The sequence below is a fragment of the Chelmon rostratus genome, chromosome 6, assembly GCF_017976325.1.
Source record: "Chelmon rostratus isolate fCheRos1 chromosome 6, fCheRos1.pri, whole genome shotgun sequence".
NCBI classification, from domain to species: domain Eukaryota; kingdom Metazoa; phylum Chordata; class Actinopteri; order Chaetodontiformes; family Chaetodontidae; genus Chelmon; species Chelmon rostratus.
The window spans coordinates 13266869-13294047 of NC_055663.1; the positions used below are offsets into that span (position 1 = coordinate 13266869).

Here is a 27179-nt window from a genome sequence, read left to right on the forward strand (position 1 = left end):
CCATGTGAGAGGGGATTTCAGCTTCTCAACGGTTTCTAACACTGAAACCCTTGAGTTGACAGAGAAACGAAGGGGAATGAGAGTGTCAGGTTACACGGAACAGACCATGTGCATAAAACAAAGCTGTTCTCATTCAACTTGAAAAATTTCAACAAATCATCCTTTTGCAGTGGATCAGACTTCTGCTATAAGTAGTAACTGAAAAAATAAAGCCAGTTAGATCCTACAGCAAGTTTAGGCGAGCCTCAAGAGAGACTGTTACACCTTGTCCATTTGGATGAATAATTCTTTATAAACTACACAAAGACAGGCACATTTTGTTTTTCCCTTCTTCTTCACTTCTCAAACTGGTTTTAAGCTGAACTTTTTTTCTGTCTGATTACATGCTGATTGATGCCCCTATGCTCAGTCAATAAAAGTGAAAATTCACATGGCTTTCAATTCCTTCTACAATAGTTGGCAAATTATTAGTTGCTTTGTTAAAGGGAAGATTTATAAAGTTTGGACAACAATAACTACATACTTTTACTTATACTAACTCATAGTATAATATTAGCTAGTGAAAGTAGGACTGCATAGTTACATTTACATAGTTTTTCTTGAAATTGGTTGAAACAAAAGAAATATGGGAAAATGTGAGGACATTAAAAAGGTGGGATGTAGACTGATTAGCTTAGAAGCAGGCTTGGAAGGCTGGCCTGCTTCACTTCACACAGGAGATTCCTCTATCAGGAATGTGACCCATTTTACATTCACACAAGCATTGAGAGGAGGAATGCACTGAGCATGCGCTTGATTCGGTCTGTGTGAGGGGGGAGGGGCACGTGTCTGTAATCTTCACATTGTTCTGAAACCAGAGTGCATGTGTAGCTATGGTTGCATGTGCTGCCGTGCAAGGCCTATGCCTCTCAAGGCAGGGTGAAAGCGTGACAGTAAAAGCAAACATTCATGTGGTGAATGAGGTCAAACTTTTCTGTGGGCCATGAAGCTAACTGAACAGACAGCAGAGCTCCTATTTTTTCACAAACAATTCTATCTCTAATTCAAGAAAATCACTATTGGTCTGAAGCAGATTCAAAGCAAAATAGTGGATTCTGTAATACAGAAACACTGTATTCAGGTATAATAACAATAAACTGGGTTCAATAATTAACTCAAGTATATGAAGGTTCAAAGAAAACTCTTAAAGCCAAGATAAAAAACTACAAAGTCAAGTTTTTTAAAGGTATAAGTCGATTATTAATACTGTTGCTATATTCATTTCTGGAAATTGCAAATTATAATCACTGTAATGGTTCTGCCTGTATGAAATATGGGAAATCATTATCATGACTATATGAAATCTGCACACGACCAATTCAATGAAAAAGTCTAACCCTAAATCTTGTCCAAGGTCATTTCCAGTGTCTCAAGTGTGTCTCCTAGTCATAGTGTTAAAAACATTAATTGTACAAGCCCTACAAGACTTGATAACTTCTGGTAATTTCTAATGTCTTATGGTGAAGTAAACTTTTTACTTAAGCCATTCAGTTGTAAGTAGTCATGTCAGTCAGTATGGATTGATGGAGTGGCACCAAAGAAGTAAAATGAGGAAGTGAGAAGTTATTTTGCGGTGCTTTTCTGATGAATTCAATGTGAAACAATCAAAAAGGAAATGCTCGCCATTTCTGTCAGAGGGGAAATGACAGCTGCTTTAGCTCAGGTAACGGTTTAGAAGGAAATTGCATTGGCTCTACTCCATCATGCGTAAGCCTGGTGAAAGCAAACAGCCCAAACAAAAACAGATGATGACACGTGCAAGAGAACACAACACTAAGGGTGACTCAAGTAAAGAATATTAATAACTGATAGCAACTGATAGGAATAGTATGGAGAAAGGTAAGTAATATCCAAAATTCATACCTGCAGCTCACACCAAGCCACCTCCACTGTGGTCTCAGTGTCCAAGCCTTTGTAGACGGTCTTGAAGGAGCCACGTCCAATTTCTATATCAAACTTTAGGAAACGCCCATCCGGTGATGTTCCCACTGCTTTGGTCTCTGCCTCTTCGATGTCATCCTGAACTTTTTTCTCAGCTTCTCTCTGCTCTGCCTCTGCACGTGCCTTGGCAGAGTCCTTATCTTCTTCTTCCCCCTCTTCTTCATGATGTACCTTCACCTCAGTGGTGCTTTCAGATTCTGTTTGGCATGGCAATTCTGTTCCTAAGCATGGTGCAGAACGGGCTGCTACCACCACCTCTCCATCACAGATATCTTGTACAATGGCAGGCTCCTGCTCTGAAGGCACTACATCCACCTTGGCTATGTCAACATCTTTTCCTTTTTGTCCTCCTCTTCCACTATCAGCAGATTCCTCATTTTTAGCTAAACTTGGTTCAGGCTGCGGCAAATGAGCAACAGCAGCAGCCTGTTGCCGCTGGGGGGCAGCTTCCCGTAGCTGAACCCGATGAGGTGCAGGGATGGGGATCTTGCTGGGTAAAGGGAGTGCCAATGCTGTAGCATTGGAATCACTGATGACACTACGTCGCAAGAAACGGTGTTCGGGGTTACATCGATCACGCTCCATGGTGTGATGCCGGCGTCTCACTTCTGTTGGCCGGCATTCACTCACCATCGAATCTGAACCAGAACTGGGGCCATTTCCACTCTTCTGGGGGGGAGCCAGGAACTTCACCATTTTGTCGTCTGGCTTTTCCGACATCCCACCACCCACACCAATAGTAAGGGGGTCCAATAACTGAAATATTAAAATAAGGATACTGCCATGTCCGCCATAAGCTTATATAAGCAGTATCGACCTATGCCTTAAAAAGAAAAAAAGACAGATATTCTTACAACTTCTGCCTCCTGCTGTCTTTTTATTGCTTAAAGACTGTCTTTATATATATAGTGCAGAGCTTGGAGGTGTAGGATGGGAGGTGATCTCTTGTAAACAGTAAAAGATTGAACACCACAGCAGAATAGAGATTGCTGATGTTGATACACAGGTCTCTTTAAGTCCACATCATCCATCCTGTAAGACACGGGGTGCAGCTTCTATCAAGCATGGGGAATCACTGGTGAGGAACAAACATGCACAGCCTACAACAGGCACCAAACTTCCAACTGTAGGCAAGGGTAGGATGGCCAGACACTTTGAATATGCTCCAGTCCAGTTTCACTGTTAGAGAAAAAAAGGAAACAAAAGCTGCTTGACATGTTTCTAAAAGTAACCAACAGTATGTCAAATGTCAACAAGATTTGTAAGACAGTAGCCAAATGTGTTCACAAGTAGAATTTACAGTATACATAAAGTTTAATAACACTGCTTTCATCAAAAGCTGACAGACACTACATATCTAGTGTTTCAGACATGATCTCTTAAGTTGACTGCCATGTGCACTTCAGTGTAAGGCTCAGTGTCTAGATTATTTTGTGATTCACCTTTAATGTGTCCTTACTGCCCTCCCATAAGATTTATATATTAAGTAAATATTAAGTTTATAAAACAGATAAGCATACAATGTCGCACAAATCCTAAATGCATTCCACAGCCCTTCAGAATGACACACTAACCTCTCAGTGCCTCTCATTTGTTAAAGCCTAGAAGTAACTAATTGAGCACAGCTGTCAGATGCTTATTCCTCAGTCTCCAGTATAAACAAGAAACCACATATGCTGCTACTTATTTTACTCATGTTAATGACTATTGTCTGAATAACTAATGTTAAGTACATTGTTAAAATCGGCTTTGTACACTTTATGTTAAAGGTGCAAAGCTATAAACCTGGCAACATTTAAATTTTCGATGCAAAACACCGGTGCCATTTAGTAAACACCGGTGCCATTTAGTATGACTATTTTTGAAATTGTGTTTGTATACATGTTTGCACCGTGACATTAATTAAGGTCTTTAAAATATGCAGACCTGCAATGACAATTACAGTCTTATTGCTTACTAGTCAGCAATATGTTATCCTGATGTGTTTGCAGCCCTTGCCACTGTAACCAACCACAATGTCAGAACTAAACCTGGTAAAGTTAGCAGCAACAAGATTCCGATAAGAGAAACGGCAGCGCGAATTAGTTAAATTAGGAGTCTGATTAACATAAGCCTTGTCTTACTTACCCATTTCTTCACCGCCTTGTAAGTGTCACCATAGCCATTTGAAATGGCAACATCGAGCATACAAAGCAAGGAGGAGCAACGGCTCTTTGTTAGCTCGCTAACGACAGAAGCTAGCGCGGAGCTAGTTAACTAGCGTTAGCTGATCCTTAACCAGTGAAGCAATGATGAATGATTTACCACGTCACGTATTTTAAAAATACATTCCAGGCCCGTTGTTCGCAATTCATCTTGACGTGAAAGATATCCCACATAGCTAGCTATTGTAGCTATTTTAACGTATCTGTTCCAGTTACCATTCAACACTTGTTTTTATTCTATACTGACAACTTTACCGTATCCAAGTCATTACAAGCCGTGCTAACACACCGGATACGGTATGACGCCGGTTGGAGAGCCATCAGACAGGAACAAAATAGCGCCAGTGCTAGCCTACCCAGCTAGCTAACGTTAGCTAGGCAGGTCTTGCTGATGGCCTAAAAAGCAAGACCCACCTCCTGGCTGTCCTCCATTCAATTTAACGTTTTCTGAAACATAACCGCACTAACCACACCTGTTTAGTCTGTTGTTATAACACACTTTATACTGACATGATTATTGGCTGGTTCTAAAGACTATTATCGTGTGCGACAGCTAAAGCATCTAGCTTATATGACGTTTGTTTCTATTTGGTTACGTTACGCTAGCCGCTGTTAGCAATATATAGCCCTTCCTACCTAACGTAGTGGTGCCGGGTGGCAGATAGCGACCTACCTCAATATCGTATCCACAACACTGACGGTCATCGACGTTGAAATTGTCCTCACAGTGTCAATCCGTCTTCGCATTTATATAAGATAATATATGTACATTATCCTTCGGGTTCAGGCGGATAAGTTACCTTTTTAGTGAATACCAAAGTTGCGATTTGAGGGCTTACTGACAAACAAGCGGCGCAGTTGCTACATATTGACGAAGAAACGGGGTTTTCCGAGAGCGCCTGCGCCAGTGAAGAATGACCTCATAACCATAACACATCTTCTCTGTATCAGTTTTGTATCTGATCTTTTTTGACAGTGGACGTATGTGTACTTCTCAACACATGTGAATTCAAACCACATATCAAGTATAGGTCCTGATTCTATAATTATGTGATAAACGTACCCGAGGTAAATAAAAAGGAATGAAATAAGATTAAAAATCATTTTTGGATACGATAATGATTTACGCCTTAGTAATGTTGATGTCTGTTGCATTAAGTATCACTCATTCATGTCTTCTCCAATTTTAATTTTACCGAGAAATTTTGGTCAGATTTTAGGTGTGATTTTCAATATTGTCAAAACAAGTTAAAGCTGTTTGTCAAATATGTAACAATATCTTTTGAATGTAAAGACCCCCAAATGATTTGATTACAAGGTCAAAAAGAGATTTTTTTACATTCACAATTTTTTTCTAGAAAGAAAACAAAAATCATTGTTTACCTTCTGCAATACTTTACATATTTGATAATTATTAATATACAATTGTGTTTTAATTCCATTTCAAAACACTCCAATCAAAACATATTTTTTATCTGCTTTTATCTGTTTTATTGTTTTATTATTTCATTGTATTAATTCTATTTCTCCATTTATTAGTTTTGATTGTATCTTCCATGTATAGCTGCTGTTTAACCGTCTGTTGTGAAATTGAAAAATGAAAGCTTATTTTAATTAATAAAGTGTCTGACAAAACATATTACTTTAATCACACCATTATTAGCTGGAGCCCTGTTAACAAATTACAAGATATGGTGTCATTATTAAAACATAGACCAGGATGAATTATTTGTAAGACCACAGGTGAGCTGCTCTTCTTCAAATTTCTTTCAGACAACAAATGATTGGAAAAATATAGGAAGACATTTTATAATGAGTGGACAAGATACGACCTCAACATACTGTTATACATACATATGACTCAGTTTTATTTAATGCATTTTGTGAAAAAAAAAAAAACAATCAGCAAGACGATTTTCTGTAGAAACCATTTCAGTGACACAATTTTCCTACAAGTAAGCACCGCCCCCTGCTGGTATTTGTTGACTCAACATGTCATATGTATCCCCATTTATATTATTTCACACAAAACGAAAAGCTCACTGCTGAACACATTATATTCACAATGCCTAATTACTATTTTATTGTTAATATCAGGTGTATGTATTGTAAATTGTCATTAACTACATTTCCGTCGGTCCCTGCTCACTAATATAATATTTTAACATTCCAGAGTGTGACCACAACTATTTCTTATCCCATCACATTTATCCAAAGCTGTGCATTTCTTGTAAAAATGTTTTTGGGCCTGCTTTCTGCTGCTCTCTCCACCCCCCCCACCTCAAGCTCGTGAGCGCGCGTTCAAAACTCAAGCGTGGCGAGGAAGACTCGTGAGCGCGCACAGGAGGCTTGACGTCACTGAGGCGCCCTGGCTCTCCTGAGCCGCTGGTACTGCTGGCAAAAAGATGGGAAAATCAGATAGACATCTACCGAGTTATTAACATAAAATGACGGTTTTTGCAGCTGATTTCCATTTGACAGAGGATTCAGTATTGGCACCGGTTTGAGCTCCACCAGACAACGAGAAAGGTAGTTTGTTTGGAGAGGTTTTCACCACTGGCTATTGTGTTAGCGAGAAAAAAATAAGAGGTTCTGCTTGACCACAGAAATTGGATGGACTAGCCTCCATATGTCAAGGCGAGCTAGCGTTAAACGTATGTGCTTTTGCCATTTTAGCTCTTTTCTAGATAATTACGACACCCGCGGCTGGGTATGCGACCCTGTGAATGAGGAAAACCGTAGCTTAAAACGAAAAGCCGTTCAGTAATGCTATAGCTGGAGGAAAATGGATATGGTTTGATGTGGGTGTCTCCAAAGCAGACCCTGTACGGTGCCGTTCGGATTGTGGAAATGCTTCAATTCTGGTTTAACGTGTCACATTTTGACATCACATGCAATTAGTTTATCACGTCAGGCATCTAGCTATCTATTTAATAGTCTGCTGTGTTCAATCTTTACGAGCAGGGAGATTTTTTCCCCCGTGCGATGTCCACCATGGACAACCCCTTTTCCCTCCCTTGCTAGTTTTAATACACAGCGTCAGCACGTTGGAACAACGATTTCTAAATTAAAGATTTGGCACACAGAATCTACGAACTAATTTTACACACTTCTCAAGCAACCGACTACATTTTAAGGACAATGCGAAGTTAAAGGTAGACATGTCAGCCTCTGCCGTTAGCCGGTATGTTAACGTAACGTTAGCTGCTAGCAAGGCCACGCAGACTGCCCAGTTAAATGGCTGTGGTGGATATTCTGTTCAATCAAAATAAAAATAAAAAACGCAGCACAAGCCAGGTATTTTTTCGCACATAAAGCCATTTGAAGTCTACTTTGTAACGTTAGATACCATCACTTTGACTCAGATTGTTCGACGAGGCTGACAGAAGGACAGTTCAAACGTTACAGCAGTCAACTACACCTTTGTAAAGGATAAACCTAAAAACTGAGGGTCCTAGACCGTCCCACATCTGAGGTCCATTAGCAAGGACTTTGTTCTGAGGGACCCCATTTGAGAAGAATTTTCTACGTGGACATGACTTTATACAGTTACATAATCTGTACTGCATGAGGGAATCCAAGAGGGACAGTGAAAACTAAGCACGGAGTGGACATCCCTACTCAGTCTCACTAAATGTTAAAACCTGGAGCAGATGTTAAATGTAGTACTCTGCGTGTTGCTGGAGACTGATGGAGACCTCTGTAATGATGTTCTGTGGACCCTACACTGCATGTTGGGAACCTCTGGCTTGTACAACATTGTGAGCCCATATAATGCAGATTCAGTTGGGTTTTGTCAGTTTTACATGCTTAATTGATAACTTATGCCTCATGTATGCCATTGCTATGCACTTAACAGGGAGCAACTGTGTTTTCTTTACAGATTGGTGTCATAATTTGTAAGACGGGAGAGCTCCTGCTGGAAGAGGAAAGTCTGTCTACATTGTCTCAGCGTCAGACCTCTATATTATCATGAACATTGCGCCCACAGTCTCCACTTGAAGCAGGATCACCACCACACATTCACACAGTTAGTGAAAGTCACAACCACAAAGTTAGTTAGAATATATATATACAGATACTTGAGGTCATATTTCACTTTTGCTGTCAGCTCAATTCTTCTATTTAGCGGAAGATGTATGGTAGTGCCCGCTCTGTTGGCAGAGGGGATGCCAACCATAGTGGAGGAAGAGATGGAGGTGGTACTGGTAATCAGGGATCTGGCCGTTCCCCTCGCCTTCCCCGCTCTCCTCGGATGGGCCACCGTCGCACCAACAGCACTGGAGGTAGTGGAGGGGGTCCTGGAGGAGCGGGAGGCAAGACACTTTCCATGGAGAACATCCAGTCCCTCAACGCTGCGTATGCCACCTCAGGACCAATGTACCTGAGTGACAATGAGGTTGCTATGGGAGGCGACCACCTTCCCAAAAGTGGTGGGACAGTGACTACCATGGGGAGACAGAGGGTGACATATGGGTCACGGGGCAACAGCAGTGGAGTTGTGGCCGCCAGCACCCCCAACATCTCCACCTCAGTGCCTGGCAATGCTGTGCTGCCAGCAGGAATGATGGCAGGCGATGCTCTAGCTTTTGGGGACCACCACATGGCCTCCACTGTGCCCCATTCTCTAAGGCAGGCCAGAGACAACACCATACTGGACCTGCAGGCCCAACTGAAAGAGGTATTTTGCTCATTGTTTTTCTGCCAGTTTGCAGATTGTCTCTTTGAAGGATGTGGAATTTTTGATGAAGAGTTTGACTTGCTAGCTTTCGTAGAACACCTGTACAATATTTATGTTCCACCCCTTTATCTTCCTTTCTCAGGTTCTCCGTGAGAATGAGATGCTGCGGCGAGAAGTGGAAGTTAAAGAGAGCAAGCTCAGTTCCTCCATGAATTCTATCAAGACCTTTTGGAGCCCAGAATTAAAAAAGGAGCGAGCTCTCAGGAAAGATGAGGTGTCAAAGATCACTGTCTGGAAGGAACAATATCGTGTGATTCAAGATGAAGCACAGGTGAGTGTTCCCCTATATTGATTTGAATAGATGGAATAGATGTTGCCTCAAAATCAGTGTTTCTGAGCTCATAATCAAATGTTTCTCAATCAAAGTAGCATCACCAATCCACCTGGATCAGACATGTTTGACTGGATGAATGCAATTCACCTACTCTGTCAGCTTTAGTACAAATATGTTTCTCTTTCTCTCTCTCGTCTCTCTCTGCATAGGTTAGAGGCAGTTTTTGAACATCTAGTTAATCCTCTTATATGCAGCTATATGCTCATGCTTAATAGATGAAAGAGGCCATAAGACTAATGGTGGCATTAGCATTTCTGTGTGTTTTATAAAATGCTGGATGTGGTGGGCAGGATAAAAATGTGGAGAAAGCAAAAATGTAAATTTGTCTGTATGTATAGTAGTTTAACCACAGCAGAAAATAAGAAACCAAATCCTGAATGATGTCTCAGGTAGGATTATTAAAGGAGCTGTTCTCAATGGCACTTTTTATTCAGTATTTTGCTTACGTGCCCGTCAAGAACATTGAACTTATCGTTCTCTTTTGGTTTATCCACAACCTATAGACACAGGTGATATGATACATTGAGGTGAAATGATGAAAATCCAGATAAAGAAAAAATGTTTTACATTTGTCTTTCAATGGAAATCCGTAGCAAAACTGTAGAATTCACATTTAAGGCTTTTATAATACTTTGGATGGATTGAAAATAATCACTCAATATGAATATGAGTACTGAGAGCACACTAGGTTTCAATAGAAGAAAATACACCTATTGAATATGACAGTCAGTGTGGACATGCACTGTATGTCTGTAACTTGGTGCTGACTGCTTTGATTCCTTTTTGATTTTTCACTTACAAGATTTTATCAAGTTCCAGCTTTTTAAAAACACGTTGTGAAACTTCTACTTTTGAGTCCTTACACCTCCACCTCCATTGTCTGTTAAAATTAAGTATACAACATTGGACTTATTCTTGTAGAGTTGAATATGTGTTGCCATTCATCCAAATTGCATCATTTCTGATTTTAGGTGCAGTATATCCATATGCTTTCCATTCCCTGTTATCACTGTTAAGTCAGTTTTCACTTGTTTTTATCTTCCATACTAAAGATCTAAAGTATAGTGATGCTGGGTTTGCAAAATTTGAGGTCAATTTCTTTTTCATTTGTGTTGACCTCTATGCATGTATACATACTGCTGCACACATGTTTGAAAAGCATATGTTTAATAACATTAACTATAGGTGCAAGATCTATTTTAAAAACCAACAATATGTTGTGGGAATTGTGCAAATGAAGTTTAATTAATGAAGAGCAATGGTCTTTGTTTCGCTGTGATTCTTAATGGATGGGCAGATCTGTGTAATTTGCGGTTTTCACTCCTGCTGAGTCACAAAATCACACTGTGGACTAATTCCCAGTAATGCCTGACTAGCGCAGGGCTAATCAGTGGGTGTTGTAATTTAAAGATGTCTGCTTTCATATGTCAGCCTCCACCTCCCACGCTGGCACACATACAACAGAAAGCACGGACACATACACTCTCACTCACATTTAAAGGCATTTGGCTAATTACGGCTTCAGTTAAATTGCATGTCCTTATTGACTGTAGGTCCAACTGACAGTAAATACGTCTGCAATTGTATGTTTATGTGTGTCATTTTGATGAGCTTTTCTGCTGATAATGCATGCTGGCAAGAGATTTCCAAAATCCTTATTTACAGCAGAAGGCATTTATACCTGTCATTCTCTGATAAGTGACTGCTATTATGTTAAGTGACACATGGATAAAATGTCACATTTATGAAATGCTAGTGATGTTTTACCAAGTGACATACAGCAGTACTTGAGTTATTAGAGCAGATATGAGCATCATTAACATTTTGACTTGTATACAGTTTGTCCAGTGCTGTGGTTGATGTGTAGCAGAGGCTTTGTTCTCTGTGCACTCTGTGATGTCCCGAGTTGTGACTTATTAGTGTTTGGATCACATCTCCTATTTGTGCTCTCTCAAACACCTGACTGTTGTCTCTCCTCGGGGGCTGAGGAAGGGAGAAGTTGTGTGTCTGTGTGTCCTTGTCCGTGCACGCATCTGCCTGCGTGTGTGTTGGGGGGTGGACTGTGCAGTCACAGCAGTGAGTCAGCCTTAGTCACGGGGTGGAGAGGGTGATGGAAAGGGAGGGTTAGTGAGAAGAGAGGTGAGAGTATTGGAGGGAAGAGATGGGGCACAAGCAGGCAAGGTGGATGAATAGTGTGTGTGAGGAGGAGAGTAGTGTGTGCTGGTGGAGGGCGAAGAAGAGAATGACAAAGGAAGGAGAGGGGAGGGGGCTGGAGGAGGAGGACAGAGAGAAACGAAGGCAGACACTGACTTCTCCCTTTGTTCTGTCGTCTGAAAACGCTCACAGCTGGTTCAGACCAGAGTGTAACACAGCCTTGTGTTACTGTCTAACAGCAACTCTGCCAAGTGTCCCTGGCGTCAGATGCCACAAACAATGCAATACTATACTAGGCTGATTGTGTTTCACCACTTGTATTTCTCTGTGCATGAAATGTAACACTGTCCACAAAGCAGGCTGTTGGTGGTGCATCTGTCAGGGCATCACTACATTTTCAGTCATGGTTAGAGGCTGATTTTTAACTGGCTGTAACACAATATTCTGCCCTGATCATTCCCATAAAATGAGGTGGGAGCCTCCCTCTGTATTATTAATCATCAATAAATTTCCTTCACCTCATATACCCCTGAGTACATCATTTTGCAGCAAAGTCTAGCAAACAGACTTAAGAACAGATGAATGTTAACAAATTAATGTGTGGCTGTTATTTGAGTCTAGCACCTCCAGATGACCGTTCAGGCTCTTCAGGATGAGCTGAGGATCCAGAGGGACCTGAACCAGCTCCTCCAGCAAGACCCCGCCAGCCAAGGCCGTGACCTGGCCCTGACGTCTGAACCTACGGAGGAGAACTACCGGCGGCTACAGGCCGAGCACGAGAGGCAGGCCAAAGAGCTCTTCCTGCTTAGAAAGACCCTGGAGGAGATGGAACTGAGGATTGACACACAGAAGCAAACTCTGGGAGCCAGAGACGAGTCCATCAAGAAACTTCTGGAGATGCTGCAGAGCAAAGGTTTGAGCCTCGGGGATAGTCGTGTGTACGGCTAATTGATCCTCATAAAGTATCAATGGAGATGTGGCTGTTTACATGTAAGAAACACTGTGGATCCAGTGGAGAACTGTACCACAGAGCAGTTCTTCTATTAGCCAGTAGATTCTGATTCTTTTACAAAACAGTATTTAAGTGTACAGGAAAACCAGCCAACTCTGAATTACAAAGTTAACACGTTTGTTCAACAAATATTTAAGGTCTTAAAAGGTTTCGGTCTCAGGCTACAACTGAAAGCTACGATGATTCCTCCTCAGCTCCACCCAACCAATGCACACTTTAAACCCAAGTTTGCTTCTGAGGCTAAGAACATCTGAGGGCTTCATGCATTGACCTTTGCATAGATGTCTAACAAAAAATTTATGTTTTGGTCTTCCCGACACCAAATACAACAGATATTATATTTGACAAACCAGATACAGAAACTGAGAAGAAATCCTAAAACAAATTAAACTCCTGAGAATATCTTTTATGAATAAAATAAAATGTTATATTTGGTTATTTGTTTTTGTTTTGTGTTGGCTGTGGAGGCATGAATCAATGCTTTTAGATGTCCTTCCCTGCTGAACAGATGAGCTTTTGTCTGAAGCATTAAACAAAGTCTTAGCTCCTGTGTTAGCATCTGTGGGTTAACCATGTGGCTTACAATGCACAGGTTGACTTTTAGAAAGACTTTCAACTACACAAATGTCTTTATGTTATCATGGCAACCAAATTGTTATGCGCTCTGTCTCAGGGCCATCTGCCAAGGCATCAGAGGAAGACCAGGAGCGGACCAGGAGACTCGCTGATGCAGAGATGCACAGGCATCACCTTGAGAGCTTACTGGACCAGAGAGACAGAGAGATCACTGCATTAAGAGAGGTATTGTTCAGTCCAATCATGAAAGATATAACTTAACATTTCATAAGTCTGGTTGCTGTCTATTGTTTTATCATATTTATACTCTGGTTTGAAACTGTACTTATATATTTTATACATACGTGCAATATGTTCTTCATCGCACCCAGCAGGAGCTGCACCGGCGATACGAGGGAACCCCCGAGTCCACCAAAACTAAAGCTCTACAGACTGTCATTGACATGAAGGTGAGGGTTTAACTAGAGGAGTGTGTTTGAGTATGTTTGTTGTGTTTTTGGACACATGTGCCATGATATGTGCATGAACTCCTCTTTATTAACCCCAGGATGCAAAAATCAATTCAATGGAGCGGAGCCTGAGAGACATGGAGGAGGAGCTGCTGATGCTGAAATCCAACGGACTCCTGAGCTGCGAGGAGCGTCAGGAGGAGATGAAACAGATGGAGGTCTACCGCAGCCACACCAAGTTCATGAAGAACAAGGTCTGAGATGGCATGAAATGGAGTTGAGCTTGACTGGACTGCTGAATCTTACATTCAGGAGGACACAGACTTCAGTTTGCTAAGTGTCATGTCCCTCCCTCCCTCCCTCTTGGTTTCTTTCCCTCCTGGCCTCATATTTTTCAGATGGAGCAGGTGAAACAGGACCTCTCCAGGAAGGACACTGAGCTTCTTGGCTTGCAGACCAAGCTTGAGACGCTCACCAACCAGTTCTCAGACAGCAAACAGCACATTGAAGTCCTCAAGGAGTCCCTCACTGCCAAGGAGCAGCGAGCTGCCATCTTGCAGACAGAGGTACAGCAGATACATATCTATACACTTGTGCCCAGAGGACTTTGGCATAGGTTTATAGCAAGGGCACTTTAAAGAGTTCATATGTTGTACAGTGAGAGGAGGGACTTGTTCCTGCTGCTTCAGACTGACAGTACTACAAACAAAAGCACAGAGTTACCATATGTTAAGAAAGATTATTTATTTTAAACTTTTGTGCATGACACAGTTATGGTGAGTGACAGTTGTAAGTTGTCTACCTTTTCCTGGCCAGGTGGATGCCTTGCGCCTGCGCTTGGAAGAGAAGGAGGCAACTCTGAATAAGAAGAGCAAGCAGATCCAAGAAATGTCAGAAGAGAAAGGCACACTCAACGGGGAGATCCACGACCTCAAGGACATGCTGGAGGTTAAGGAGCGCAAAGTTAATGTGCTACAGAAGAAGGTGATTTGGGCAAAAAGTTGTTTCAAAGATCTTGTTTTTTTCTGAAATAACCATCAAGATGCATCCATCATGCTGCGATGCATGTCTGTGATTGATGCTCATTTTGACTGTATTTGCTCTGCAGATTGAGAACTTGCAGGAGCAGCTGAGGGACAAGGAGAAGCAGATGAGCAGCCTCAAGGAGAGAGTGAAGTCTTTGCAGGCTGATACTTCCAACACTGACACTGCTCTCACCACACTGGAGGAGTCTCTTGCCGAAAAGGTGAGTTTATGTCTGCATTTTCATTTGTAGTGATGTATGTGTGTATGTGGTTGGTTACATTTGTGAAGGCAGCACATGTGATCGTTGTCTGTCCTTCCTCCTAGGAGCGCATCATTGAGCGTCTAAAGGAGCAGCGAGACAGAGACGATCGGGAGAAGACAGAGGAGCTTGACTGTAACAAGAAGGAGCTGAAAGAGTTGAAGGAGAAACTGAGTTTACTGCAGGGAGACCTGTCAGACAGAGAGGTGAGAAACGGATGCATGAACACAAGCTCACACAAACACAGGCAAACTGTTGTTTACTTTGATTCTATTAATAAAATGAAATATCACTGCTACCATTAGTCTCTTTTTCCATGAGTCATAGATACCTGTATTAGATCTAATGTATTGTCAGTCTCCTCAGTCCTGTGCTCTATTAGCTTAATAAGCTGGAACAGCTTCTTTACTTCAGTGCATGTGGTTGTGTGTATTTGCAGACGTCTCTGTTGGACCTGAAGGAGCATGCATCATCCCTGGCCTCTTCGGGGTTGAAGAAGGACTCCAAACTCAAGAGTCTGGAGATCACCTTGGAGCAGAAGAAGGAGGAGTGCCTCAAACTGGAGAACCAGCTTAAGAGAGTGAGATCTTCAAATAGTGAAATCAGCCGACTCATGTGCTGGCTCAGCATCAAGATGATGTTACTCAGTGTTTATATGATTATGACACAGTCTGCCACTTTTGAATTTTCACTTATCTAATGCCTACCTGTGGACACTGAAGTGAACTGCTTTCTAACCAGCACCCTGTGTTTTGTCAGGCTCAAAATGCAGCCCTGGAGGCTCAGGCCAACACAGAGCTGGCCGAGCGCATTAAGAACCTTGAGCAGGAAGTGGCTCGCCACAAAGAGGACTCTGGCAAGGCCCAGGCTGAGGTGGACCGCCTGCTGGAGATCCTTCGGGAAATGGAGAATGAGAAGAATGACAAGGACAAAAAGATCAGTGAGCTGGAGAGGTGGGTGGAAACTTACATGCTGGTGACTCTGCACCACGTTTTCAAGCTCCGCCCTTGTCTTTACACAGTAGTTAATGAATGTCAGTTTGTGATTGTTAGCCCTGGAATAAGAACTATCCTTAAGGTTCAAAATGTACAGATTTTGTGTGAGACGTTTTGAATGATTACATGTACATGCTGTGTTGTTTATTTGTGGTGTCAGGCAGCTACATTGTGCTTTCTGCTATCTGATTTCGTCCTTCCTCTAGCTTGGGCTTGTGACCACTAAATTTTCCTTCAGTGACATCATGTCACTCTGGAGAACATTGCCCTGCAGCACATTAAATGGTGGACTTTAGTGTAATTTGGCCATCTGCCATGTGGCATCTTAGCGGTTTTTGCTTTGAAAGCTGATATGGTGAACATTATTAGCAGCTTGTTGATCCGTCTGCAGGAGTTGGGAAAGGCAATTTATCTTTCATGTAATGTTTCTGCAATGTTTGTCTTGTGCTTGTATGCGTATGTGGTGAACGATGTGACCTTGTGACACCAGAGCCAAAGACACCACATAATCCTAGAGCTCTTACTCTTTTCTTCATATTGACTCATCTTGCTGGTCTGAGTCTGTTTTTCTCTTTACTGCTTTCTTGTCTTTGCACCGGAAATCTTTCACCCCACCAGTTTGGCCTCAAGGTTAGTATTGCTCTTTTTCTCCCTCCCTGACCCTGACATCCTTACTCGCTTTGTCCTTTTCTCACATTTCTCTCCACCTCCTACCTCTCCACAGTATGTGGTGCCACAAGCAACTGCCTTGTCCTGACATATTGAACTCTTTGTCTTTCCTCTTACTTCTGTTGATGCTCACTTTTCCTCTTTTGCCTTATTGTTCTGCTTTTTACCTTGAGTCAAATGAGTTTGACTCTTTGCAAGGAACTCTAAAATCTTACCAAAAGCAAGTCTTTGGCTTCGGTCGTAACTGTCATGTCAGTGTGTTTTAAAAGAGGTTCACATATATTTATGTCCGTACTCATTATAAAAATGCCTTTAATTTGCTGCCTGACACTTGATTTACCTAGCGTTCCATGATCAGTTGGTACAATTATATCTGACATAAACATTCTACATAGACGTACATTGATGTGCCCTAATGTGTGAAAACAGTGATATATTGAAATATGCTTGCTGTGCTTCCACTCATCAATTGGAATCAGACCCCTATTTATTTGTCGCACATCACTGCATAAAACATGTAAGCAGTCTCCATGAAGTCACCCATAGGTTTCAGAAGAGTCGTTGTGAAGCTCAGTAACATCGGCTCTGGCCGTCACCGTCTCGGCAGTTTCTGATTCCTTATAATCCAGAAATGGGCAAAGAGATGAAGCCTGGGTGGAGCTGAGGCAGGCCAAATGAAGTGTGGTTGCTGAAACCTCACAGTTAGCTGTTCCTCAAAGTGGCCATGCCCATAAGGCCCATTCTGTTGTAATTAATGGGGAAATTAGCTATGCAGGCCAAAAATGTTTTTTGCACCAGACTGTTAACATGTTCAGTCCCAGAGGCTGAGTGCATATCTGTTTTTAAAACATAACTTGTTTGCACCTTTCCCCAATTTACCATCTCATTTTAATTGGAATGATAAATTAAATTTACGGATGCTAAATCTGATTTTTTTTTTTCCACCTGATACTGATGATCTCAATACTGAAAAGATGACCAATGATTTTCACATTTTTGTATTTTAATAAGAAGTCACCTTGTGCTTTATGCACACCTGAGGGTAAGAAGAGCTAAGATGTAGTGAGAAAATATGGACGACTTAATTATCCATAGCTGTGACCTAACCAAATCAAACTGACATCACTACATATGATTTGTGTTGTCTTCCTCTCAACCTAAAACAAAACAAGAAAAAAAAACATCCACTACAGTCTACACTGTGTGGCTCTCCCTGTGTGCAGCAGTGTGATGTCATGAGCTTGAGAACAGCATGCTGCACTTGTCCTTTTTCTCATTTGTGTTTATTGGCAGACAGCAAGCTAAGTTTAACGGCACATACCACCACCTACTGTATCAGAGTCTGTAGATGCTACACTTTGGGCAGTTTGGGTTTGTATAATTGGCTCTATAAAGTTGCTATAATTTCAATATCGGAATCATGCATAATACAGATTTCCCATTATTGGAGAATACTTTATCGGCCTGATAGATATTGTGCATCCCTAATTACATTTACATGTCATGTCGGATCATAGTCTAACATATACACAACTGGTGACTTCTCCCATCTATGCCGTGATGTCCATTGTAGGCAGATGAAGGACCAGTCGAAGAAGGTGGCATCTCTGAAGCACAAGGAGCAGGTTGAGAAGAGTAGGAATGCTCGACTCATGGAGGAGGCCAGGAAGAGGGAGGACAACCTGTCTGAGAACTCCCAGCAGGTGAAGGTGAGGCATGTGTGTAGCTCACTTGGACTGCATGAACCTTGCATTCCATCGAACATTCATTTGCTGGTGCTGACTTGTTAGTTCAGTGTCTAACATACTATAATTCCAACTCCTGCTGTGAAGGACACTCTGCGTCAGAAGGCGGAGCGCATAGAGGAGCTGGAAGAGGCCTTGAGGGAGAGCGTTCAGATCACAGCTGAGCGAGAGATGGTACTGGCGCAGGAGGAGGCGGCCAGGTCGCTCCAGGAGAAACAGGTACGCAACGTTCCCTAAACACACACACATATGACAAAGCAATATTACTCAAGCCACAGGATCATACCTACAGCACATCTAAACATACTTGTATATAGATAAAATAAACACCTTCATATACTGAGATTCTTTCTCCCTCACCTTTATGCTGCCATTGTGGTTTGTCTCATCCTTTCTTCACCTCCCTCCACTCCTCTGGCCTCCGTCTCTTTCTCAGTTCTTTCATCTTATCGTTTTCTCTTGTTTTCTCTCCGCTACACACTGCCTCTCAGAAGCACTCACTCAAACCAATGCATGAGTCCAACCTCGCCCACTTTAAGTGGTCCAAGGTATGAGCCCAGTACGTGTGACCTCCATCAGTGAGCAACAACACTTACAGGGGTGGATACAATAACAGCAGCGCCTCTACGATTCATGCAATCCTGTGCAACAACCCTGCAATAAATGCATTTGTAAAGTTGATCATTTTTGATGTTGTTGAATTGCATTATGTTGTAAGGTGTTGCTGTTTCCAGCCCATGTAATTTTCTTGTTATTTTGTTTACCTGCTGTTTGCTTATGAAACATAGCAATGCTGATATAAGTGTTTGGCTAATACGGTAGAAAATAGCCAATAAAATTGATCATTTGGGGATGAATTAATTACTCTTTTCATTTGACCAATTGTAATTAAACCATATATTGATACAAAACAATGGTACTTTTGTGCCCCTTTAAATGAATAACAGGTAAATGAAATTTAGCACTTTGGTTTTAATGGTATCTGTGTAATACTTGACTCCTAGTCCTTCCCAAAAGCCCCCATGAATTCTGCTGCCCCTGCCTCTTATTAGAGCAGTTTATACTGTCAAGTCATGAAAACCCCCTTTTTTTCACAAAACCCCTGTGCTTTCACTGATGGATTTAGGTGATCTGCTTTACTCTGTTCATGACTAAATTGTTGTTTTTGTGTCTGTGTGTGTGTGTGTCTGTGTGTCCAGATGGAGGAGCTGCTGGGGGCCATGGAGAAGGTGAAGCAGGAGCTGGAGTCCATGAGGGCCAAGCTGGCCTCCACCCAGCAGTCTCTGTGTGAGAAAGAGGCACATCTCTCAACCTTGCGAGCTGAGCGCAGGAAACACCTGGAGGAGGTGCTGGAGATGAAGTAAGACACACACACACACACACACACACACACACACACACACACACACACACACATACACAGTAGGGTGGACTAGACTGTGGAGAATTGATTGCTACCTTCTTCTTGTAAAATGTCATCCAATTCTGGCCTTCACCAAGCTGGCAGGATGATTTTGCACAATGAATAATAAATGATAATTGAGCTATTTACTTGTGTGGTTAAATGCCATGTTGTTTTACCTAACAGGCAGGAGGCGCTGTTGGCTGCTATCAGTGAGAAGGATGCGAACATTGCCCTGCTGGAGTTGTCCTCCTCTAAAAAGAAGAAGACCCAGGATGAGGTGGCTCTGCTGAAGCGGGAGAAGGACAGACTGGTGCAACAGCTCAAGCAGCAGGTGGGGAGGGGGCTGCTGGTATCCATGGTGGGAATATATGACTGAGGTGGTGATTACACACAGTCATGTAATTTCCATTTGTCTTTCCCACATGTCTCTCACACAGAATGTGTTCACCAGTAGAGAATAGAGTGGAGGGACTCTGTGGTCTTACCAGAAAACTGTTGGAAAAATGGGACTCTGGGTGTCAGTAACAGCCACCAGGCACACTGCAAAGTTTCATGCCAATAACCATTATAGTATGTCTTTATCATAAAACCCCTGAGTATCTGTGACACTGGGGGGTAACTTTTTCTACCAACAGTATCTGATGTCCCTGAATGTAGACCACCATACACTCCTGCTCTCTAAGTATGAGCCAATCAGAAAGTAAGCTAAAACAATGGCTCCATATCAGACAGACTCCTGACTGGCTCTGTGTTCACTCCACACAAAGGTTTTAAACTTGTGCAATCTCTGTCTCCTAAATCTCGCCCAATTTTACTTTGAAATATATATTGGGGTAATTACATATAAGACTCACTCAGTAGTCAATTCTGTACAAAAAATAGATTTTAAAACGGGCATAATTCTCTGAAATATCTATATTAAATGTTTGACCAGTATGATGATTGAGTGATAGAACTCAGTCCTGTATAGCAGAGGAGACTAAAAGTGTTTTTTAGCAACCTGGGACATATTTTATAGAGCTTCAGTCAATTAAAAGGATTGGCAATTTCTATAGTTTGTAGGAAATTAGCATAGTGGGTCTTTATTTTTGCCAGATTCTCTTGCGGTGTGCAGAGAGAATAAGAGACGCTGAAACTATCACTGCAGAACGAGAGCCAGCCTTGGCACGCTCTGTCTGAGCAGCCCGATTGGTTAACATGGGCACAGAAAGGAAACAAGTGGCGCTTCTACCTCCTGTGTGTCTCTGGCGTGGCATTGAAAAGCACAGGTGTAGATAGTAAAATACCAATGGCTGAATCCCATTTAGCTGCTTCGGTTTTGGGGTCCTGGTGTTGTGCATGCTGGCTCGCTGTCACACTCATGATTTACTGGGACACAAATAGAAACACCTGTGCTTTTCACACTGTGAGTCAACGTATCTGCTGTGAAAAAGGCCTATTGTCTGACTGTTCATGTAAACACATCCCAAACCTCAGCTTATTTATGCTTAACTTTTCCATTCCAGCTTTCTAAATCTTTTTTTAAATGATGTCACTCTACTGTTCTTACCTCTTTTTTTCCGTCATGTTACTGACGTGTTTTTTCATTCTTACCGTCTTTAATTTACAGACCCAGAACAGAATGAAACTGATGGCAGACAACTATGAGGATGACCATCTGAAGATTGCCCCTGACCAGACAAATCACAAACCCTCTCCAGATCAGGTAGCTTCACCTCACCACCAATTTTGTCATGTTTCCACATCACTGAACAGCTTCTCTAACATTTCTGCAATTGATTTGTTCACAAGGTGATGTCTGTTGTAAGGGATGCCTACTGTCTGAAGGGAACTATCATTTGGAAAAGGAAGTTTTCCTCTGTTTATGTACCTTTTTTGTCTGCGTACACACTAACCAAATGTTCCTTCCTAATGCTGCGACTGGCTTACCTTGTGGCTAACAGGATGATGAGGAGGGTATCTGGGCGTAGCCAACCTTTTGCCCTCCCCCTCTCTCTCTCTCAGCCATTTTGTTCAGAAGGGTGAGCTAGTCTAAAAAGCCAAACCTTTCTTCATCGTGTATTTGTCGCATGTTTACTCATCTACCTTTTGTTGTGGTTTTCTTTTTTGGCACTGTGTAATTCCTCTCTTCTTATTGTTGATGGTCATTGTCATCATTGCTTGGTCTTTCGTGATCGTACCACTCATCCCATGGTTCATTTACTGCCTTTTAGTGGCTTATAGGAAAGTGATGAGTGGCGTGTGTTTGTGTGCGTTTGCATGCACAGGCTAAGAGGTCTTACCGCCTCAAACTAAAGCGTCTTAGCTTTGCATGCCACTGCTCTGACACCAATGATTAGCTCCTCACATTTTGACCCACACAGACAGGTGCTGTATTGGAAAACTTTTTTAACCTCAGTAATTGGTGGTTGAGTAAGTCGCTTTGTAAGACACTTTGCTGAACTGCACATGCATAAATAATAATCCATAGATACTCTAATAATGCACCCGACAAGGTTGGCTCTAATGTGAGATGGTGATGGGTTTGTGAGCATGAATGTGGATCGTGATGTTTTGTTTTTCTCTCAGGAAAATATTTTTTTTATTTGTGCTCGGGTCTTTCATTAGGTCCAACCATTGAAACATGAGCATAAGCATTCATTAAACTTCTATTGTGTAAGATGGAAAAAACCCCTTTTTCCCCCTTTTACCTTTATACATATTCCTTAATGCTCTTTCTCCCTTTCTGCCACATTCTCTTCCCCTTCTGCAGATGATACCCCCTCTTCTAGCCCTGTCCCAGAACCGCAGTAAGCTCAAGCTCTACATCGCCCACCTGACAGACCTCTGCCATGACCGGGACCCCAGCATCCTCAGCCAGCTCACACCGCCCTCTCACTACCACCACAGCGACCCTGAAGACTGGGAGGAGGAGCTCCAGAAGATGAGTGCCGAACAGGTAGGGGAGGAGCTCTCTCGCTCTCTGTTTTTCATCTCTACATTTGTAATTGTCAATTTGTTATTTCTATTCAAAATGACAGGTATATTAGCATGAATAATTAACCAGTTTGACTTTAAGCATTTGGTTGTTTCTTAATTGATCATAATGAATGAAATGAAATGAATAGGCCTGTTTTAGTTTATATGTACAGCACCTTTCAAACACAGTCAAGAAAATGAAATCAATTCAAGGGGAACTGATTAAAAGTCAACATAAAGAGAGAAAATAACACAGAAAATACAGCTCCAGTGCAGCAATGAGCTATAAGCCCCAAATCAAGGAAATCTGATAAGTTAAGGAAATAAAAGTTCAAGTGGGGAAGATGTATCAATCGATCAGTCAATGTTTTTCAAATTTTGATTTGAAAGCAGATAAATTTGGGGCAATTTTAACAAAATCACAAAGTTGATTTCATTTAGTTTACTCATTTTTACTTATTCCTGATGTAATATTAAGTCAATATGGGAGTCATAGTAGCCTCCATTAGTGTTTTAATTTGCATGATGATGTAGTCCATAATTGTATCAGGCATAGTGTCTTTATGGGAGATTGAAGATAAATGGAAAATTTTTATAAAATGTCCTCACACAGTTTTCTCATTTAGCCCCATACCATGTTCAGGAAGCCAAAATATGCCTTTTTATTTTTTTTGGGAAAAATGCTGAATTTTTTTGACGGTTGAATTGAAACTCTTAAAAGAAACTAATTCCCGCGTTTTCCCTCCAGTTGGAGCGGGAGCTGGAGGTGTGTGAGAAGGAGAGCGGAGAGCTGCAGGAGTACGCCAACTCTGTTCTCCAGCAGATCGCAGACTACTGCCCCGATATCCTGGAGCAGGTTGTCAATGCCCTGGAGGAATCATGCTGACAACTCTGACCTCAGACAGCTGCCGCCTGGTCTTCACATAACCTGTAGCTGAGCCCCCTACCTCCGCTCAACGAGGCTCCTGGAAGGATGAAAGCTGGGGCATTATCTCACCCCCACTGAGCTTTTCTTCCTCGCTCCCCTCGTCCACCCTGGAACAAACTTTCATTCCTAAGCGCTTTCCTGTCTCATGTGTCTCTGTAATGTCAGGCCTGGGGAATCGAACTAGGGATTTTCACAAAGTCTCTGGAAACGTCGTCATATTTGGCACTGATAAGATATCGGATTAATCAAACTGAGGTCTGCTCATGCAATGACAGTCCTGGCAGAAGGTGGAGTCGCAGCGGGAAGAGAAGTTAAAATCTCACCCTTTTAGCATTCGTGAACTCACCAGATTCGCTTGTAGTATATTTAGAAAAATATCAGTGCACACCTGTAAGTCAGGGACAGGTGCGTTGGGAGAGACGGGATATCAGATGATAGAAGCAAACTTCCGCACAAAGTCTTGGAGTATACTGCCAACCTTCCTCTCCCTAGACGTCTTCATTCACAGCAGGAAGTGCTAGATCAAGCACAGTTACCTCACTCACTTCTATCTCAGTCTTTTACCTCTTAGATTCCTCTCACAAATCTTTCAAGTTAAAAGGGGAAAATGTATTCAGTTCATGGGGCAGGAAAGCGCTTTTTGTCTTAGAGAACTGGGGAGCTGCTACACCTAGAGGGGAGCGGAGAGGAGCAGAGTTCAGTGGGTAAATCATGGTGCCATGTAGATGCTTGTTTTTTATTTTAGTCAGCGTCCCCTAACTAGTAGGTTGGAACCCAGTCACTAGTTAGAAACACAGCTACTGGTGGCCTAACGCCTCTTTTTAACCAAATAAATGCAGCATGTTCTCCAAACGTTTCCTCTCCCAGCTCGGAGCCGTGGCTGTGCCGTTGTAGCCGGGATTAAGTTGTAGGTACGTTTTACTGTGTAGTCTGTGGCTGGGTCATTGGCACGAGAGGGGGATCAAGGCCTGACCTTTGACACAGATCAGAGGTCAGCTTTTAGTTACACCATGTTCTCAAATATGAGCGTGAGGGAGAGAGGAAACAAAAAAAAGAAGCTTTTATTCTTTGTGACGTATTACGTTTTAGATGGTTTTGCACACAGTGTCCACTTGATTATGAGGTATGCAATGTTTCTTTTGAGAACGTTCTCGTGGCCTTGGAGCATGCACAGAGATCAGTACTGGACCTAATGCAGGGATATTCATTTCTCTGTAATATTGGTGCTAAGGCATGATGTAAGAACTTTTGATCTGATCCAGTTATCATTCAGTCTCATCCAAAGTTTCTATAGATGTTACTTAAAGCCCAGCTGATCTTTAGTTTGTCGACTGAATCACTGAAGAATACAAGCGATGCCCCTTTCTTCTTGTTTGTTTTCAGATCACTTACCAATGCAAGTGATGCCTCCTTTAATTGTATTTTTTGAAATCTTCAGGGCTGAGGTTTTTAATTACTAAGTGCATCTACATTTACAAGAGATGAAAGTCACTTTTCAGCAGATTTTGACTTTTTAGATCAGTTTGTAAATAACGTGATATTTAACACGTACAGTGACTGAATAAAGGTAATTAAGTGGAAGGTGTTGTGCATTCTTTTAAAAAAATATCAGAAGTTCAAAGCAGTGCAGTTGTCTTTTGTGTCTAATTTTGTCTGCAGGACAAAATGTGTGTGTGTGACAGTACTGCCATAACTTGCGGAAAGTCATGTTCTATAGATATATATAAATATAATACATATATATAAAAATGTTTACTGTATGGATATGCATTGAATGTTTGCACAGAATCTTGAAGAGCGAGCTGCTCTGAACAAAATGACCGTCGAGTTAGTGTCCTCAGCAGAAACTGAGGAAAGAAGTGTCAAAAAAAACAACTTTTGTGTCAAAATAATGTGTGAACTACAAACGTTTTCAAACCGTGACTGTGTGATGGGAGAGTACTTTTCTTGCATTTATTTCTAATCATTTTTTTAAATCTATATTTTCACCGTATGGTGATGTAAATGTATTATCCTGAGATTCCAGTGTTGTCTTCTTACCTGTTATGTCAATGGTTTTTGTTGGTTGATGTCATTGACAGATGACAGCTGATGGATAAAAATAAGTCCCCAGCCATCATCGCCCCCCTGCTGTTATAAAAGGAACATAATGTTACAAAACAGTGGAAAAACTGCACCTGGAAGTTCATTGATTTCAGATTAGATTAAGATGGCTAAATTTTACTGAATGCAGAACACGCACACACCCTGGTTCAGGGAGGATGTTAGTTGGATGCTTGTTTTTGTACTTCTTGTCTGTCAAACCTCTCGTAGTGGAGACTAATTTCTCTCCATCTCTTTTGACCCCTCACCTTTCACCAAGAAAGCTTTTTGTTTTTTATTTTGAAGTGTTTCCTTTCCCTTACTTTGGCCTGTGTGTCCCTGCCCTTGCCTTAATGTCTTGTCATCTCTTTTTCTCGACTCCTTATTGAGGAACACAGAGCTGATTAGGGGGCTTCTGTCTAGTTCATGATATTTGTTATTTTTCTTTTGCGTTTGTATAAGAAATGTACTGCCTTCTGTCTGTTCGTGTTAAGAATCAAACAGTGTAAAAAGAAAGCAAAACAGACATGTTTGTGAGTTATTTGGATTTTGTATGTATGTAAATAAATAAATTATAAGCCTTGTTTTTTTTTTCTTTTTTTCCAAAAAGACACAGAGATGGACATCTGTTCATTAAATTACTTCTACTGTAAGCTCCATTCAAATGTGTGATTGCTTGATTTATTCTGTAACCAGTTTTTAAACTAGTTTGAACACTAGCTCTCCAACTGATCTCACATTTGCAGCTAGTGCGATTTAAAGGTGAAAGAATACTTAAGTGGCACCTAGTAGTTTTAGACTGTAGAGATTTTATTATTGGAAATAAATAAAGTGGAGATTGCATCAAAATAAAAATTTCAAACCCATATTTATCCTGTGCAACTACTTAAAACCCTTGCAGGAAGACCACGCGGATTGGAAATTGTACATTAGTTGGCCACAGACCTCCCTGTTGGTTATGTTTAATACATGACTCCTTTAGAAATATCTTTTTCAGTGTCAGCGGTTTCAGGGAAGGAGCTGACTCTGGCCTCTGAAACTTTGTGGTGAGATAGCTGCTAACATCTTCTCGCACTCACATTGAACCTGAACATGACGTCCATTTATCATGTCTTCTGGATCTTTCAGTCGTGTCACATAATCTTCCCAAAAACGTGAGAGATTGTTATGGACTTGCTAGATATTTGATCTGCTATCAGAGCTCATAAACACACAGAAAGCTCCAGAACACTAAATGGACCTTGTGGTGAAATTGTGTCTGAAACTGCTGTTTTCAAGGTCAAGAATGCAAACTCTCAGGGTGAACAATGTGGAATATGGGATGTCATCACAGGACAGCTGAACACTGCTTTCTGTCTTTTGAGCTTCTTTGTGTATCATGTCATACATTCCACTGCAATGAATTTTGTGTTGTTTCCTCAAGCAATTCTGAGGGATTGCTGACCACAGAAAAGTGCATGCAGTGCCCAAAAGGTTTGTTGTGGAGCTCTTGAATGCACCCATCAGTATTAAAGAGGCCGGGGTCCTCACAAACGAATTGACAACATGCATTACATTCTGAGTATGTAAGGAAAGACACTATAAAGTGGTGGTTAAAGGTAGCTAAGCAGGGTAGTAACTTGCTAAATGGTGCTTTGAACCCAGGTTCTGTGGCAGAGCTGT

At 41.7% G+C, this 27179-nt stretch overlaps 2 protein-coding genes across 5 annotated transcripts in view; one reads left to right on the plus strand and one right to left on the minus strand.

Annotated features, from left to right (window-relative positions):
• Nucleotides 1-5045, minus strand: part of LOC121607652 (serine/threonine-protein kinase WNK1-like) — a 28115-nt gene extending 23070 nt beyond the window's left edge. For 2 of the 3 annotated variants that reach the window (XM_041938573.1, XM_041938570.1), the window contains exons 1-2: nucleotides 4858-5045; nucleotides 1903-3159 (exon numbers count right to left, since the gene is read on the minus strand). In XM_041938573.1, coding sequence (XP_041794507.1) covers nucleotides 1903-2700 — 798 coding nt within the window. In that variant the 5' untranslated portion in view covers nucleotides 2701-3159; nucleotides 4858-5045. Of the gene's footprint in view, nucleotides 1-1902; nucleotides 3160-4107; nucleotides 4286-4857 lie in introns of those variants that run through there. The other variant, XM_041938572.1, reaches the window with a different exon arrangement.
• Nucleotides 5046-6569: 1524 nt separating this feature from the next.
• On the plus strand, nucleotides 6570-26176 carry LOC121607598 (ELKS/Rab6-interacting/CAST family member 1-like). Of its 2 annotated transcripts, none has more exons than XM_041938495.1 (20): nucleotides 6570-6713; nucleotides 8068-8865; nucleotides 9008-9196; nucleotides 12035-12326; nucleotides 13099-13226; nucleotides 13373-13450; nucleotides 13549-13704; nucleotides 13849-14016; nucleotides 14267-14434; nucleotides 14559-14696; nucleotides 14801-14941; nucleotides 15175-15315; nucleotides 15495-15688; nucleotides 17973-18108; nucleotides 18232-18363; nucleotides 19344-19504; nucleotides 19733-19880; nucleotides 21159-21254; nucleotides 22302-22487; nucleotides 23256-26176. In XM_041938495.1, exons 2-20 carry the CDS (start codon nucleotides 8320-8322, stop codon nucleotides 23391-23393), a joined length of 3336 nt encoding a protein of 1111 aa, XP_041794429.1. In that variant the 5' UTR covers nucleotides 6570-6713; nucleotides 8068-8319; the 3' UTR covers nucleotides 23394-26176. The 2 variants fall into 2 exon arrangements, with proteins under 2 accessions (XP_041794429.1, XP_041794430.1); XM_041938496.1 differs by having other exon boundaries at nucleotides 13376-13450.
• The last annotated feature ends 1003 nt before the right edge of the window (nucleotides 26177-27179 follow it).